The sequence below is a fragment of the Notolepis coatsorum genome (genome assembly GCF_963971535.1).
Source record: "Notolepis coatsorum genome assembly, chromosome: 17".
Taxonomy (NCBI): domain Eukaryota; kingdom Metazoa; phylum Chordata; class Actinopteri; order Aulopiformes; family Paralepididae; genus Notolepis; species Notolepis coatsorum.
This window is the reverse complement of record NC_140181.1, coordinates 994,548-1,009,181: the sequence shown is the minus strand read 5'-3', so window position 1 is coordinate 1,009,181 and position 14,634 is coordinate 994,548. Positions and strand designations below refer to the sequence as shown.

General features: G+C 53.3%; 1 protein-coding gene across 2 annotated transcripts in view; it reads left to right on the top strand.

Moving 5' to 3' along the window:
- LOC311243515 (cytosolic sulfotransferase 3-like) overlaps positions 1-14,634 on the top strand; it is a 165,997-nt gene that overhangs the window by 103,962 nt on the left and 47,401 nt on the right. For both annotated transcript variants that reach the window (XM_084332761.1, XM_084332760.1), the window contains exon 5: positions 13,059-13,185. In XM_084332761.1, the coding sequence (XP_084188887.1) occupies positions 13,059-13,185 (127 nt within the window). The remainder of the gene's footprint in view (positions 1-13,058; positions 13,186-14,634) is intronic.

Below are 14,634 nucleotides of genomic sequence, written 5' to 3'. Positions count from 1 at the left end.
AGGGGGGGGGGGGGGGGGGGGGGGAGAGGGGGGGGGGGGGAAGAGTTAGAGAGTTCCCATGTTTGTGGTGCTGCAAAGGAGCAGACATGTAGTACCCTGTAGTGCCATGTAGTACCCCGTAGTGCCATGTAGTACCCTATAGTACCCCATAGTGCCATGTAGTACCCCGTAGTATCCTGTAGTACCCTGTAGTGCCATGTAGTACCCTGTGGTGCCTTGTGGTACCATGTAGTACCCCGTAGTGCCATGTAGTTCCATGTAGTGCCATGTAGAGCTATGTAAGCCATGTAGTACCCTGTAATGCCATGCAGTACCAAGTAGTACTCTGTGGTACCATGTAGTACCCTGTACCCTAACTAAACTACCCTATAGTAAACTACCCAGTGGTACCATGTAGTACCCTGTACCAAAACTAAACTACACAGATTAATCTAAAGGTCAGTCCCCGACCAGGTGAGATCAAGGTAGGTTGAAGGAGAGAGAGAAAAGATGAGTCTTAAGCAGGGATTTAAAAGCTTCGACAGAGCAGGCGCCCCTGATGACGGCAGGTAATTTGTTCCACAGGTAGGGAGCGCGGTAGACAAAGGCTCTGTGGCCGGCGGATTTCTTTTTAACCCTAGGGGTCGATAGAAGCCCCGCATTTTGTGAGCGCAGAGCACGAGCGGGCGAGTATCGGGAGATGAGATTGGATAGATAGAGCGGTGCAAGCCCATTTAAAATTTTGTAGGTGAGGAGTAGCACTTTAAAGTCAGAGCGGGCTTGGATAGGAAGCCAATGTAGGGCGGACAAAACTGGTGTGATGTGATCAAATTTTCTAGTTCTAGTTAGTATCCGTGCAGCCGCATTTTGCACGAGTTGAAGATTTTTGATGCTTGAATTAGGTAAGCCTGAAAAAAGTGCATTACAGTAGTCCAGACGTGATGAGACAAAAGCATGAATCAGGGTTTCAGCATCAGCCAGAGTTAAAATGGGGCGTATTTTTGCGATATTACGAAGATGGAAGAATGCAATTTTGGTGACATTTTTTATATGTGCATTAAATGAGAGGGAGGAATAAAAAATTACTCCAAGGTTTTTTATGGTGGAGCTCTGGGATACATGACAGGTATCAAAGTTGAGGGAGATGTCCTGAAACAGGCCTCTGTGGTTTGGGGGGCCAACAATTAACATCTCAGTTTTATCTGCATTAAGGAGTAGAAAGTTTTGCGACATCCATTTTTTGACGGCAAGCAAGCAGGCCTCAAGGTTTTGTAGTTGGGAGGAATCATTTGGCTTAATAGGTATATATAATTGGGTGTCATCAGTGTAAAAATGAAAGTTTATGCCAAATTTGCGTATGATATCGCCGAGGGGTAGCATGTAAATCGAAAATAGCAAAGGGCCCAGGACAGAGCCTTGTGGGACACCACATTAATTTTACTAGTATTATGCTACCATGTATATACTACTACCAACTACTGTATGCTAATATGTCTATACTACTACAGTATGTACTCAGAGTAGAACACTCAAGCTTGACACTGACAAACAATACTACTTATCCTTGGCTGCTAGATATGTACCACTCCTGCTGACTTGTTGTACACAATTTGTAAGTTGCTTTGAATGAAAGCGTCAGCTAAATGACCAAATGTATTTAAATATGTAACCCACAAAACATTCCATGGCCCCAAAATCATGTGGGGACCCCCCCTGGAGGTCCTGACCCACAGGTTGAGAACCACTGCTCTAGGTGATCTTTTCCCTCTTTTTTTCTTTTCTCCACCCCCATAATATTGTTCATTTTCAGTGAAACATCATCATGATAGCAGCTATCTGTTAGTTAAAGCTGTTGACAAAAAGTGTACTGATATGTGTGCTGTTTGGGAACAGTTGATTTTCATCAGCTCACCTGAATGTGTTCTCAAGTTAGTGCTGGTGTGTGGGAAGTTGAGAGCAGCATATGTTTTAGGCGTTTTTTCAGTCAAACTCATAAATGTGTCCAGATAGGGCCATGGAGAGGCATTGTTGTTATTGACATCATCATCTTCATCAATGCCATCAGTGGAAACAGCGAATCCCTCTGCCATTATTTTGCGCGGACTGGTTCATGTAATCTGTTATTGTTAAATTGCATTCATTCATTCTCATTCAGTGGTCTGCTTTTCGATTTTCACTTCCTGATTTGCGGGTTGGAGTCCCGCCCTATCCTTCACAGACATGGTGGTAAATAAGCTCAGACCCCGAACCGCTATAAAGAGGCATCATGCGTGTGGGAAAGAGTTTTTTCCAACTCAGGAGGCTGTCCAAGGTCAAACCTTTTTTTATACCGTTCTGTTTTCGAAACTGTAATCCACGCTTTTATGATCTCTCGCCTTGACTATTGCAATGCCCTATACGTTGGCGTCAGTCAGGCCTCCCTCTCTCGTTTGCAGCTGGTTCAGAACGCCGCTGCCCGTCTGCTAACGGGAATACGAAAGCGGGAGCACATTTCCCCTGTGCTTGCTGCCCTCCACTGGCTTCCTGTGCGTTTTAGGATTGATTTGAAGGTTTTACTGTTTGCTTTTAAATGTTTGAACGGCTTGGCACCGGGTTACCTCTCAGACCTGCTGGAACCCTATGTTCCTCCAAGGTCCCTCAGGTCCTCTGACCAGCTCCTCCTGGCTGTTCCAAAGTCCAGGCTGAAGCTCAGGGGGGGCCGTGCTTTCTCTGTGGCAGCCCCAAAGCTCTGGAATGAGCTGCCACTGCATGTTAGACAGGCCCCCACTCTGCATGTTAGACAGGCCCCCACTCTGTATGTTAGACAGGCCCCCACTCTGTATGTTAGACAGGCCCCCACTCTGTATGTTAGACAGGCCCCCACTCTGTATGTTAGACAGGCCCCCACTCTGCATGTTAGACAGGCCCCCACTCTGCATGTTAGACAGGCCCCCACTCTGCATGTTAGACAGGCCCCCACTCTGCATGTTAGGCCCCCACTCTGTATGTTAGACAGGCCCCCACTCTGTATGTTAGACAGGCCCCCACTCTGCATGTTAGACAGGCCCCCACTCTGCATGTTAGACAGGCCCCCACTCTGCATGTTAGACAGGCCCCCACTCTGCATGTTAGGCCCCCACTCTGCATGTTAGACAGGCCCCCACTCTGCATGTTAGACAGGCCCCCACTCTGCATGTTAGACAGGCCCCCACTCTGCATGTTAGACAGGCCCCCACTCTGCATGTTAGACAGGCCCCCACTCTGCATGTTAGACAGGCCCCCACTCTGTATGTTAGACAGGCCCCCACTCTGCATGTTAGACAGGCCCCCACTCTGCATGTTAGACAGGCCCCCACTCTGCATGTTAGACATGCCCCCACTCTGCATGTTAGACAGGCCCCCACTCTGCATGTTAGGCCCCCACTCTGCATGTTAGACAGGCCCCCACTCTGCATGTTAGACAGGCCCCCACTCTGCATGTTAGACAGGCCCCCACTCTGCAGGTTAGGCCCCCACTCTGCATGTTAGACAGGCCCCCACTCTGCATGTTAGGCCCCCACTCTGCATGTTAGACAGGCCCCCACTCTGCATGTTAGACAGGCCCCCACTCTGCAGGTTAGGCAGGCCCCACTCTGCATGTTAGACAGGCCCCCACTCTGCATGTTAGACAGGCCCCCACTCTGCATGTTAGACAGGCCCCCACTCTGCATGTTAGGCAGGCCCCCACTTTGCATGTTAGACAAGCCCCCACTCTGCATGTTAGACAGGCCCCCACTCTGCATGTTAGACAGGCCCCCACTCTGCATGTTAGACCCCCACTCTGCATGTTAGACAGGCACCCACTCTGCATGTTAGACAGGCCCCCACTCTGCATGTTAGGCAGGCCCCAACTCTGCAGGTTAGACAGGCCCCCACTCTGCATGTTAGGCCCCCACTCTGCATGTTAGGCCCCCACTCTGCATGTTAGACAGGCCCCCACTCTGCATGTTAGACCCCCACTCTGCATGTTAGACAGGCCCCCACTCTGCATGTTAGACAGGCCCCCACTCTGCATGTTAGGCAGGCCCCCACTCTGCAGGTTAGGGAGGCCCCCACTCTGCATGTTAGGCCCCCACTCTGCATGTTAGGCCCCCACTCTGCATGTTAGACAGGCCCCCACTCTGCATGTTAGACAGGCCCCCACTCTGCATGTTAGACAGGCCCCCACTCTGCATGTTAGACAGGCCCCCACTCTGCATGTTAGACAGGCCCCCACTCTGCATGTTAGACAGGCCCCCACTCTGCATGTTAGACAGGCCCCCACTCTGCATGTTAGGCCCCCACTCTGCATGTTAGACAGGCCCCCACTCTGCATGTTAGACAGGCCCCCACTCTGCATGTTAGACAGGCCCCCACTCTGCATGTTAGACAGGCCCCCACTCTGCATGTTAGACAGGCCCCCACTCTGCATGTTAGACAGGCCCCCACTCTGCATGTTAGACAGGCCCCCACTCTGTATGTTAGACAGGCCCCCACTCTGCATGTTAGACAGGCCCCCACTCTGCATGTTAGACAGGCCCCCACTCTGCATGTTAGACAGGCCCCCACTCTGCATGTTAGGCCCCCACTCTGCATGTTAGGCCCCCACTCTGCATGTTAGACAGGCCCCCACTCTGCATGTTAGACAGGCCCCCACTCTGCATGTTAGACAGGCCCCCACTCTGCAGGTTAGGCCCCCACTCTGCATGTTAGACAGGCCCCCACTCTGCATGTTAGGCCCCCACTCTGCATGTTAGACAGGCCCCCACTCTGCATGTTAGACAGGCCCCCACTCTGCATGTTAGGCAGGCCCCACTCTGCATGTTAGACAGGCCCCCACTCTGCATGTTAGACAGGCCCCCACACTGCATGTTAGACAGGCCCCCACTCTGCATGTTAGGCAGGCCCCCACTCTGCATGTTAGACAGGCCCCCACTCTGCATGTTAGACAGGCCCCCACTCTGCATGTTAGACAGGCCCCCACTCTGCATGTTAGACCCCCACTCTGCATGTTAGACAGGCACCCACTCTGCATGTTAGACAGGCCCCCACTCTGCATGTTAGGCAGGCCCAACTCTGCAGGTTAGACAGGCCCCCACTCTGCATGTTAGGCCCCCACTCTGCATGTTAGGCCCCCACTCTGCATGTTAGACAGGCCCCCACTCTGCATGTTAGACCCCCACTCTGCATGTTAGACAGGCCCCCACTCTGCATGTTAGACAGGCCCCCACTCTGCATGTTAGGCAGGCCCCCACTCTGCAGGTTAGGGAGGCCCCCACTCTGCATGTTAGGCCCCCACTCTGCATGTTAGGCCCCCACTCTGCATGTTAGACAGGCCCCCACTCTGCATGTTAGACAGGCCCCCACTCTGCATGTTAGACAGGCCCCCACTCTGCATGTTAGACAGGCCCCCACTCTGCATGTTAGACAGGCCCCCACTCTGCATGTTAGACAGGCCCCCACTCTGCATGTTAGGCAGGCCCCCACTCTGCATGTTAGACAGGCCCCCACTCTGCATGTTAGACAGGCCCCCACTCTGCATGTTAGACAGGCCCCCACTCTGCATGTTAGACAGGCCCCCACTCTGCATGTTAGACAGGCCCCCACTCTGCATCTTAGGCCCCCACTCTGCATGTTAGACAGGCCCCCACTCTGCATGTTAGACAGGCCCCCACTCTGCATGTTAGACAGGCCCCCACTCTGCATGTTAGAGAGGCCCCCACTCTGCATGTTAGACCCCCACTCTGCATGTTAGACAGGCCCCCACTCTGCATGTTAGGAAGGCCCCCACACTGCATGTTAGACAGGCCCCCACTCTGCATGTTAGGAAGGCCCCCACTCTGCTTGTTAGGCAGGCCCCCACTCTGCATGTTAGACAGGCCCCCACTCTGCATGTTAGACAGGCCCCCACTCTGCATGTTAGACAGGCCCCCACTCTGCATGTTAGACAGGCCCCCACTCTGCATGTTAGGCCCCCACTCTGCATGTTAGACAGGCCCCCACTCTGCATGTTAGACAGGCCCCCACTCTGCATGTTAGGCAGGCCCCCACTCTGCATGTTAGGAAGGCCCCCACTCTGCATGTTAGACAGGCCCCCACTCTGCATGTTAGACAGGCCCCCACTCTGCATGTTAGGCCCCCACTCTGCATGTTAGACAGGCCCCCACTCTGCATGTTAGGCAGGCCCCCACTCTGCATGTTAGACAGGCCCCCACTCTGCATGTTAGGCAGGCCCCCACTCTGCATGTTAGGCAGGCCCCCACTCTGCATGTTAGGCAGGCCCCCACTCTGCATGTTAGACAGGCCCCCACTCTGCATGTTAGGCAGGCCCCCACTCTGCATGTTAGACAGGCCCCCACTCTGCATGTTAGGCAGGCCCCCACTCTGCATGTTAGACAGGCCCCCACTCTGCATGTTAGACAGGCCCCCACTCTGCATGTTAGACAGGCCCCCACTCTGCATGTTAGACAGGCCCCCACTCTGCATCTTAGGCCCCCACTCTGCATGTTAGACAGGCCCCCACTCTGCATGTTAGACAGGCCCCCACTCTGCATGTTAGACAGGCCCCCACTCTGCATGTTAGAGAGGCCCCCACTCTGCATGTTAGGCCCCCACTCTGCATGTTAGACAGGCCCCCACTCTGCATGTTAGACAGGCCCCCACTCTGCATGTTAGGCAGGCCCCACTCTGCATGTTAGACAGGCCCCCACTCTGCATGTTAGACAGGCCCCCACTCTGCATGTTAGACAGGCCCCCACTCTGCATGTTAGGCAGGCCCCCACTTTGCATGTTAGACAAGCCCCCACTCTGCATGTTAGACAGGCCCCCACTCTGCATGTTAGACAGGCCCCCACTCTGCATGTTAGACCCCCACTCTGCATGTTAGACAGGCACCCACTCTGCATGTTAGACAGGCCCCCACTCTGCATGTTAGGCAGGCCCCAACTCTGCAGGTTAGACAGGCCCCCACTCTGCATGTTAGGCCCCCACTCTGCATGTTAGGCCCCCACTCTGCATGTTAGACAGGCCCCCACTCTGCATGTTAGACCCCCACTCTGCATGTTAGACAGGCCCCCACTCTGCATGTTAGACAGGCCCCCACTCTGCATGTTAGGCAGGCCCCCACTCTGCAGGTTAGGGAGGCCCCCACTCTGCATGTTAGGCCCCCACTCTGCATGTTAGACAGGCCCCCACTCTGCATGTTAGACAGGCCCCCACTCTGCATGTTAGACAGGCCCCCACTCTGCATGTTAGACAGGCCCCCACTCTGCATGTTAGACAGGCCCCCACTCTGCATGTTAGGCAGGCCCCCACTCTGCATGTTAGACAGGCCCCCACTCTGCATGTTAGGCCCCCACTCTGCATGTTAGACAGGCCCCCACTCTGCATGTTAGACAGGCCCCCACTCTGCATGTTAGACAGGCCCCCACTCTGCATGTTAGACAGGCCCCCACTCTGCATGTTAGACAGGCCCCCACTCTGCATGTTAGACAGGCCCCCACTCTGCATGTTAGACAGGCCCCCACTCTGTATGTTAGACAGGCCCCCACTCTGCATGTTAGACAGGCCCCCACTCTGCATGTTAGACAGGCCCCCACTCTGCATGTTAGACAGGCCCCCACTCTGCATGTTAGGCCCCCACTCTGCATGTTAGGCCCCCACTCTGCATGTTAGACAGGCCCCCACTCTGCATGTTAGACAGGCCCCCACTCTGCATGTTAGACAGGCCCCCACTCTGCAGGTTAGGCCCCCACTCTGCATGTTAGACAGGCCCCCACTCTGCATGTTAGGCCCCCACTCTGCATGTTAGACAGGCCCCCACTCTGCATGTTAGACAGGCCCCCACTCTGCATGTTAGGCAGGCCCCACTCTGCATGTTAGACAGGCCCCCACTCTGCATGTTAGACAGGCCCCCACACTGCATGTTAGACAGGCCCCCACTCTGCATGTTAGGCAGGCCCCCACTCTGCATGTTAGACAGGCCCCCACTCTGCATGTTAGACAGGCCCCCACTCTGCATGTTAGACAGGCCCCCACTCTGCATGTTAGACCCCCACTCTGCATGTTAGACAGGCACCCACTCTGCATGTTAGACAGGCCCCCACTCTGCATGTTAGGCAGGCCCCAACTCTGCAGGTTAGACAGGCCCCCACTCTGCATGTTAGGCCCCCACTCTGCATGTTAGGCCCCCACTCTGCATGTTAGACAGGCCCCCACTCTGCATGTTAGACCCCCACTCTGCATGTTAGACAGGCCCCCACTCTGCATGTTAGACAGGCCCCCACTCTGCATGTTAGGCAGGCCCCCACTCTGCAGGTTAGGGAGGCCCCCACTCTGCATGTTAGGCCCCCACTCTGCATGTTAGGCCCCCACTCTGCATGTTAGACAGGCCCCCACTCTGCATGTTAGACAGGCCCCCACTCTGCATGTTAGACAGGCCCCCACTCTGCATGTTAGACAGGCCCCCACTCTGCATGTTAGACAGGCCCCCACTCTGCATGTTAGACAGGCCCCCACTCTGCATGTTAGGCAGGCCCCCACTCTGCATGTTAGACAGGCCCCCACTCTGCATGTTAGACAGGCCCCCACTCTGCATGTTAGACAGGCCCCCACTCTGCATGTTAGACAGGCCCCCACTCTGCATGTTAGACAGGCCCCCACTCTGCATCTTAGGCCCCCACTCTGCATGTTAGACAGGCCCCCACTCTGCATGTTAGACAGGCCCCCACTCTGCATGTTAGACAGGCCCCCACTCTGCATGTTAGAGAGGCCCCCACTCTGCATGTTAGACCCCCACTCTGCATGTTAGACAGGCCCCCACTCTGCATGTTAGGAAGGCCCCCACACTGCATGTTAGACAGGCCCCCACTCTGCATGTTAGACAGGCCCCCACTCTGCATGTTAGGAAGGCCCCCACTCTGCATGTTAGGAAGGCCCCCACTCTGCATGTTAGACAGGCCCCCACTCTGCATGTTAGACAGGCCCCCACTCTGCATGTTAGGAAGGCCCCCACACTGCATGTTAGACAGGCCCCCACTCTGCTTGTTAGGCAGGCCCCCACTCTGCATGTTAGACAGGCCCCCACTCTGCATGTTAGACAGGCCCCCACTCTGCATGTTAGACAGGCCCCCACTCTGCATGTTAGACAGGCCCCCACTCTGCATGTTAGGCCCCCACTCTGCATGTTAGACAGGCCCCCACTCTGCATGTTAGACAGGCCCCCACTCTGCATGTTAGGCAGGCCCCCACTCTGCATGTTAGGAAGGCCCCCACTCTGCATGTTAGACAGGCCCCCACTCTGCATGTTAGACAGGCCCCCACTCTGCATGTTAGGCCCCCACTCTGCATGTTAGATAGGCCCCCACTCTGCATGTTAGGCAGGCCCCCACTCTGCATGTTAGGCAGGCCCCCACTCTGCATGTTAGGCAGGCCCCCACTCTGCATGTTAGACAGGCCCCCACTCTGCATGTTAGACAGGCCCCCACTCTGCATGTTAGACAGGCCCCCACTCTGCATGTTAGGCAGGCCCCCACTCTGCATGTTAGACAGGCCCCCACTCTGCATGTTAGACAGGCCCCCACTCTGCATGTTAGACAGGCCCCCACTCTGCATGTTAGACAGGCCCCCACTCTGCATCTTAGGCCCCCACTCTGCATGTTAGACAGGCCCCCACTCTGCATGTTAGACAGGCCCCCACTCTGCATGTTAGACAGGCCCCCACTCTGCATGTTAGACAGGCCCCCACTCTGCATGTTAGAGAGGCCCCCACTCTGCATGTTAGACAGGCCCCCACTCTGCATGTTAGGCCCCCACTCTGCATGTTAGAGAGGCCCCCACTCTGCATGTTAGACAGGCCCCCACTCTGCATGTTAGGCCCCCACTCTGCATGTTAGACAGGCCCCCACTCTGCATGTTAGACAGGCCCCCACTCTGCATGTTAGAGAGGCCCCCACTCTGCATGTTAGACAGGCCCCCACTCTGCATGTTAGGCCCCCACTCTGCATGTTAGAGAGGCCCCCACTCTGCATGTTAGACAGGCCCCCACTCTGCATGTTAGGCCCCCACTCTGCATGTTAGAGAGGCCCCCACTCTGCATGTTAGACAGGCCCCCACTCTGCATGTTAGACAGGCCCCCACTCTGCATGTTAGACAGGCCCCCACTCTGCATGTTAGACAGGCCCCCACTCTGCATGTTAGACAGGCCCCCACTCTGCATGTTAGAGAGGCCCCCACTCTGCATGTTAGACCCCCACTCTGCATGTTAGACAGGCCCCCACTCTGCATGTTAGGAAGGCCCCCACACTGCATGTTAGACAGGCCCCCACTCTGCATGTTAGACCCCCACTCTGCATGTTAGACAGGCCCCCACTCTGCATGTTAGGCAGGCCCCCACTCTGCATGTTAGGAAGGCCCCCACTCTGCATGTTAGGCCCCCACTCTGCATGTTAGACAGGCCCCCACTCTGCATGTTAGACAGGCCCCCACTCTGCATGTTAGACAGGCCCCCACTCTGCATGTTAGACAGGCCCCCACTCTGCATGTTAGGCCCCCACTCTGCATGTTAGACAGGCCCCCACTCTGCATGTTAGACAGGCCCCCACTCTGCATGTTAGACAGGCCCCCACTCTGCATGTTAGGCAGGCCCCCACTCTGCATGTTAGACAGGCCCCCACTCTGCATGTTAGGCAGGCCCCCACTCTGCATGTTAGGAAGGCCCCCACTCTGCATGTTAGACAGGCCCCCACTCTGCATGTTAGACAGGCCCCCACTCTGCATGTTAGGCCCCCACTCTGCATGTTAGACAGGCCCCCACTCTGCATGTTAGGCAGGCCCCCACTCTGCATGTTAGACAGGCCCCCACTCTGCATGTTAGGCAGGCCCCCACTCTGCATGTTAGACAGGCCCCCACTCTGCATGTTAGACAGGCCCCCACTCTGCATGTTAGGCAGGCCCCCACTCTGCATGTTAGACAGGCCCCCACTCTGCATGTTAGACAGGCCCCCACTCTGCATGTTAGACAGGCCCCCACTCTGCATGTTAGGCAGGCCCCCACTCTGCATGTTAGGCAGGCCCCCACTCTGCATGTTAGGCAGGCCCCCACTCTGCATGTTAGACAGGCCCCCACTCTGCATGTTAGGCAGGCCCCCACTCTGCATGTTAGACAGGCCCCCACTCTGCATGTTAGGCAGGCCCCCACTCTGCATGTTAGACAGGCCCCCACTCTGCATGTTAGACAGGCCCCCACTCTGCATGTTAGACAGGCCCCCACTCTGCATGTTAGACAGGCCCCCACTCTGCATGTTAGACAGGCCCCCACTCTGCATGTTAGACAGGCCCCCACTCTGCATGTTAGATAGGCCCCCACTCTGCATGTTAGGCCCCCACTCTGCATGTTAGACAGGCCCCCACTCTGCATGTTAGGCAGGCCCCCACACTGCATGTTAGACAGGCCCCCACTCTGCATGTTAGACAGGCCCCCACTCTGCATGTTAGGCAGGCCCCCACTCTGCATGTTAGGAAGGCCCCCACTCTGCATGTTAGACAGGCCCCCACTCTGCATGTTAGACAGGCCCCCACTCTGCATGTTAGACAGGCCCCCACTCTGCATGTTAGACAGGCCCCCACTCTGCATGTTAGGCAGGCCCCCACTCTGCATGTTAGGCAGGCCCCCACTCTGCATGTTAGGCAGGCCCCCACTCTGCATGTTAGGCAGGCCCCCACTGCAGGTGTTCAAATCACGCCTCAAGACACACCTTTGTTGTTTTTAAATGTGCTTTATAAATAAAGTGGATTGGATGCCAGCGTCACTGCCAGCATCACAGGTGATCATGGCAGCAGTAATTGTTGCCAGACGCAGGCATCGCAATGCCAGGCGTGACCGTGAAATAATATTTCGAAGGAGAATATCACTCTGGATGAAATCAAGGAGGATATTGAGCAGCTATCGTATTTATTAATGTTGTCGGCGTTATGGATTGATTAATTTTGATTTTGCATCATGATGCAACTTTTATTTGCTACTTGTTTTATTATGTATTCATTATATAAAGCACTTTGAACTGCAATCTGTGTATGAAAGGTGCTATATATTATTATCATTATTGACTGCACTCACATTCCATTTGTACCACCACCACATATGCTGCAGAATAAACTTTATTTATAACATGTCGTCGGTCCATGAGGATTAGACAGGCTGAGAAAGTGGCGTGATTTGCTCCAAGTCTGGCTGTGAAAAATATGGCTATATAAGCGACTGACTATATGCCACCTTACATTTCGTCCTGTACAGCCAGAATCTATGGACGGATTTTGTTGATTGAGGTTTCGTTGGAACACTAGAAAATAGATCTTATAAACAGTATATGATTTGTTTGAGAAATATAAAGCCACAGGCCGAGATAGCCTTCGCAAAGTGGCATGATTTGAGACGGAGCAGAAGGTAAGGGTGCAATAGCCTTTCACATTTCCTGCTCACGGTCCCAAAAACATCCCGCCTAGCTGTGGGAAAACAGTCATTGAGTAATACGGATGTCCAGCCTCGGATATATAAAATAGAAGAGAATAAAAACATAAAAACATGGGGAATAAAACATAGATAAATAGTGCAATGTCAATCACAGATAAATAGTACAGTATAAGAAATAGTACAGTATAAGAAATAGTACAGTATAAATAAATAGTACATTATAAGTATAAGATAACAGATAACAGATACCAGATACCAGATATCAGATCAGCTGATTCTGCCATTCATTCTTGCACGCTATAGTATGAAAAACAACGTCCACAGACTTTAAAATTGCCAGAGCAACAACTTTGTTTGTCAGAAGAGACCGTGTTGCTTTGAAGGCCCACCTTAATCAAAACTCCTCACCTATATTGCTGACATCCTTTGTGATTATGTACAATTTGCTGATGGACACTGCCAGGAAGTAATCCTTCATGTTGCCTTATTGTCACATCCATGACTTCTCATTGTTGCCTATTGGTCGATATAAAAATAATTATGATAATGATGATGATTCCTGTTTTTTATGTCACGTTGAGCTAATTTAAGTCCTTTCTCTCTCTTTGTTTAGATGGTATATGTGGCCCGTAATGCCAAGGACAGTGCTGTGTCCTATTTCCACTTTGACCGTATGAACATGATCCAACCAGAGCCAGGAGACTGGAGCAGCTTCCTACAGAGATTCATGGAGGGAAAGAGTGAGTTAAAAATAAAGTGGTTTACTGCAGTATAGATTTCCTTACATTTCATTTCCAGGACCCATATTTATCACACTTCTATGAATAGGAGTACTGACCTAGGATCAGACTGCTCGGGTCACATGACCATATAGACCTCATTATAACAGTATCATCCCCACAAAGACGCTTCAGGTGTTTCCTAATCAGAAACCATTCGAGTCGCCCTGAATGCTCGCACTGCTGTTTACAACTCGGGGCGCACATCTGGAAATAAAGAGTATAAGGCAGCAGCATACAGTTTGCGCAAGGCCGTGAAGGCGGCAACACGGAGATATGGAAACAGGCTGGAGACACAGATGGCGGGGACTACGGATGATAACGCACTACAATGGCAGCCCCTCCTCAATCGTGAGTGCTGACGCCTCCCTAGCGAACAAGCTCAACTCCTTTAATGCACGGTTTGGGTCAGACGGTGGCGATGCTAGCTCAACGGCTTCACTGACGCACCGGTTACCGCGACGGGGGTGAGTTCCTCCACTGGGGAAGAGCACACACGCTCGGTGACAGGGCACAACATAAGGAGGACGTTTATAGGGGTGAACACTGGGAAAGCTGCAGGCCCAGATGGTATAACAGGGTGAATACTTAACCTGTTCAGCCCGAGCCTTATTCTCTGAAAATCCACCTAAAAATCCACGCCTAAGTAAATGGAAGATTGCTCCACTTCTACAAGGTAATTTGCATGTTCCTGGTATCTAGGGAAATCTATGGACCTCAGGGAATGTATTCCCAGTGTCAGAAATATTGTGTCTGTTACTAGGCTTGAGTAAATTGTGATGAAACAAAGGAGAATATAAATTATGATTTTTCTGGGCGGCTACGTGGCGTAGTGGGCAAGGCGCTCGCCACGAATGACGGAGACGCTGGGATCGCCTGTTCGAGCCCAGCGCTCCACATTGCTTTCAGTTTAGCTGGTCGTTCATACTAATACACATTGGCCGTATTAGGGGGTGGGAAACTGATGGGTGGGGATCGGGCGTTGTGGACAGCGACTCCTACAGGTCGGTTGGTGCGCCTGCGCAGTAGAATCAGGAAGTGTCGGGGGCAGCGTGAGCCTCCCACGCGTTACTCCTCGCCACTGAGAGATCGAGCTGCGCAGGTGAAAAGATGCGACTGCCGTTACCTCAAGTACCGGAGGGGACTTGTGCTATGTATGACTTAGTCCACATTGCAGACGGCTTGTGGGAGGCAAGAAACAGCGTTCGTGACAGGGGAGGGTTGAATTGGATGATACGAAATTGGGATGGGAGAAAATATAGAAAATGTGAGAAAAAGTGGATAAAAAAAAAAACTATGATTTTTCTTTGCATCTTTGACGGTGAATAACACCATGCTAGAAATTACTCGTTCAGCACCTTCTTGAGATCACGTGTACAGAAAACCTAAGCAAATGAATAAAGGGAAGAT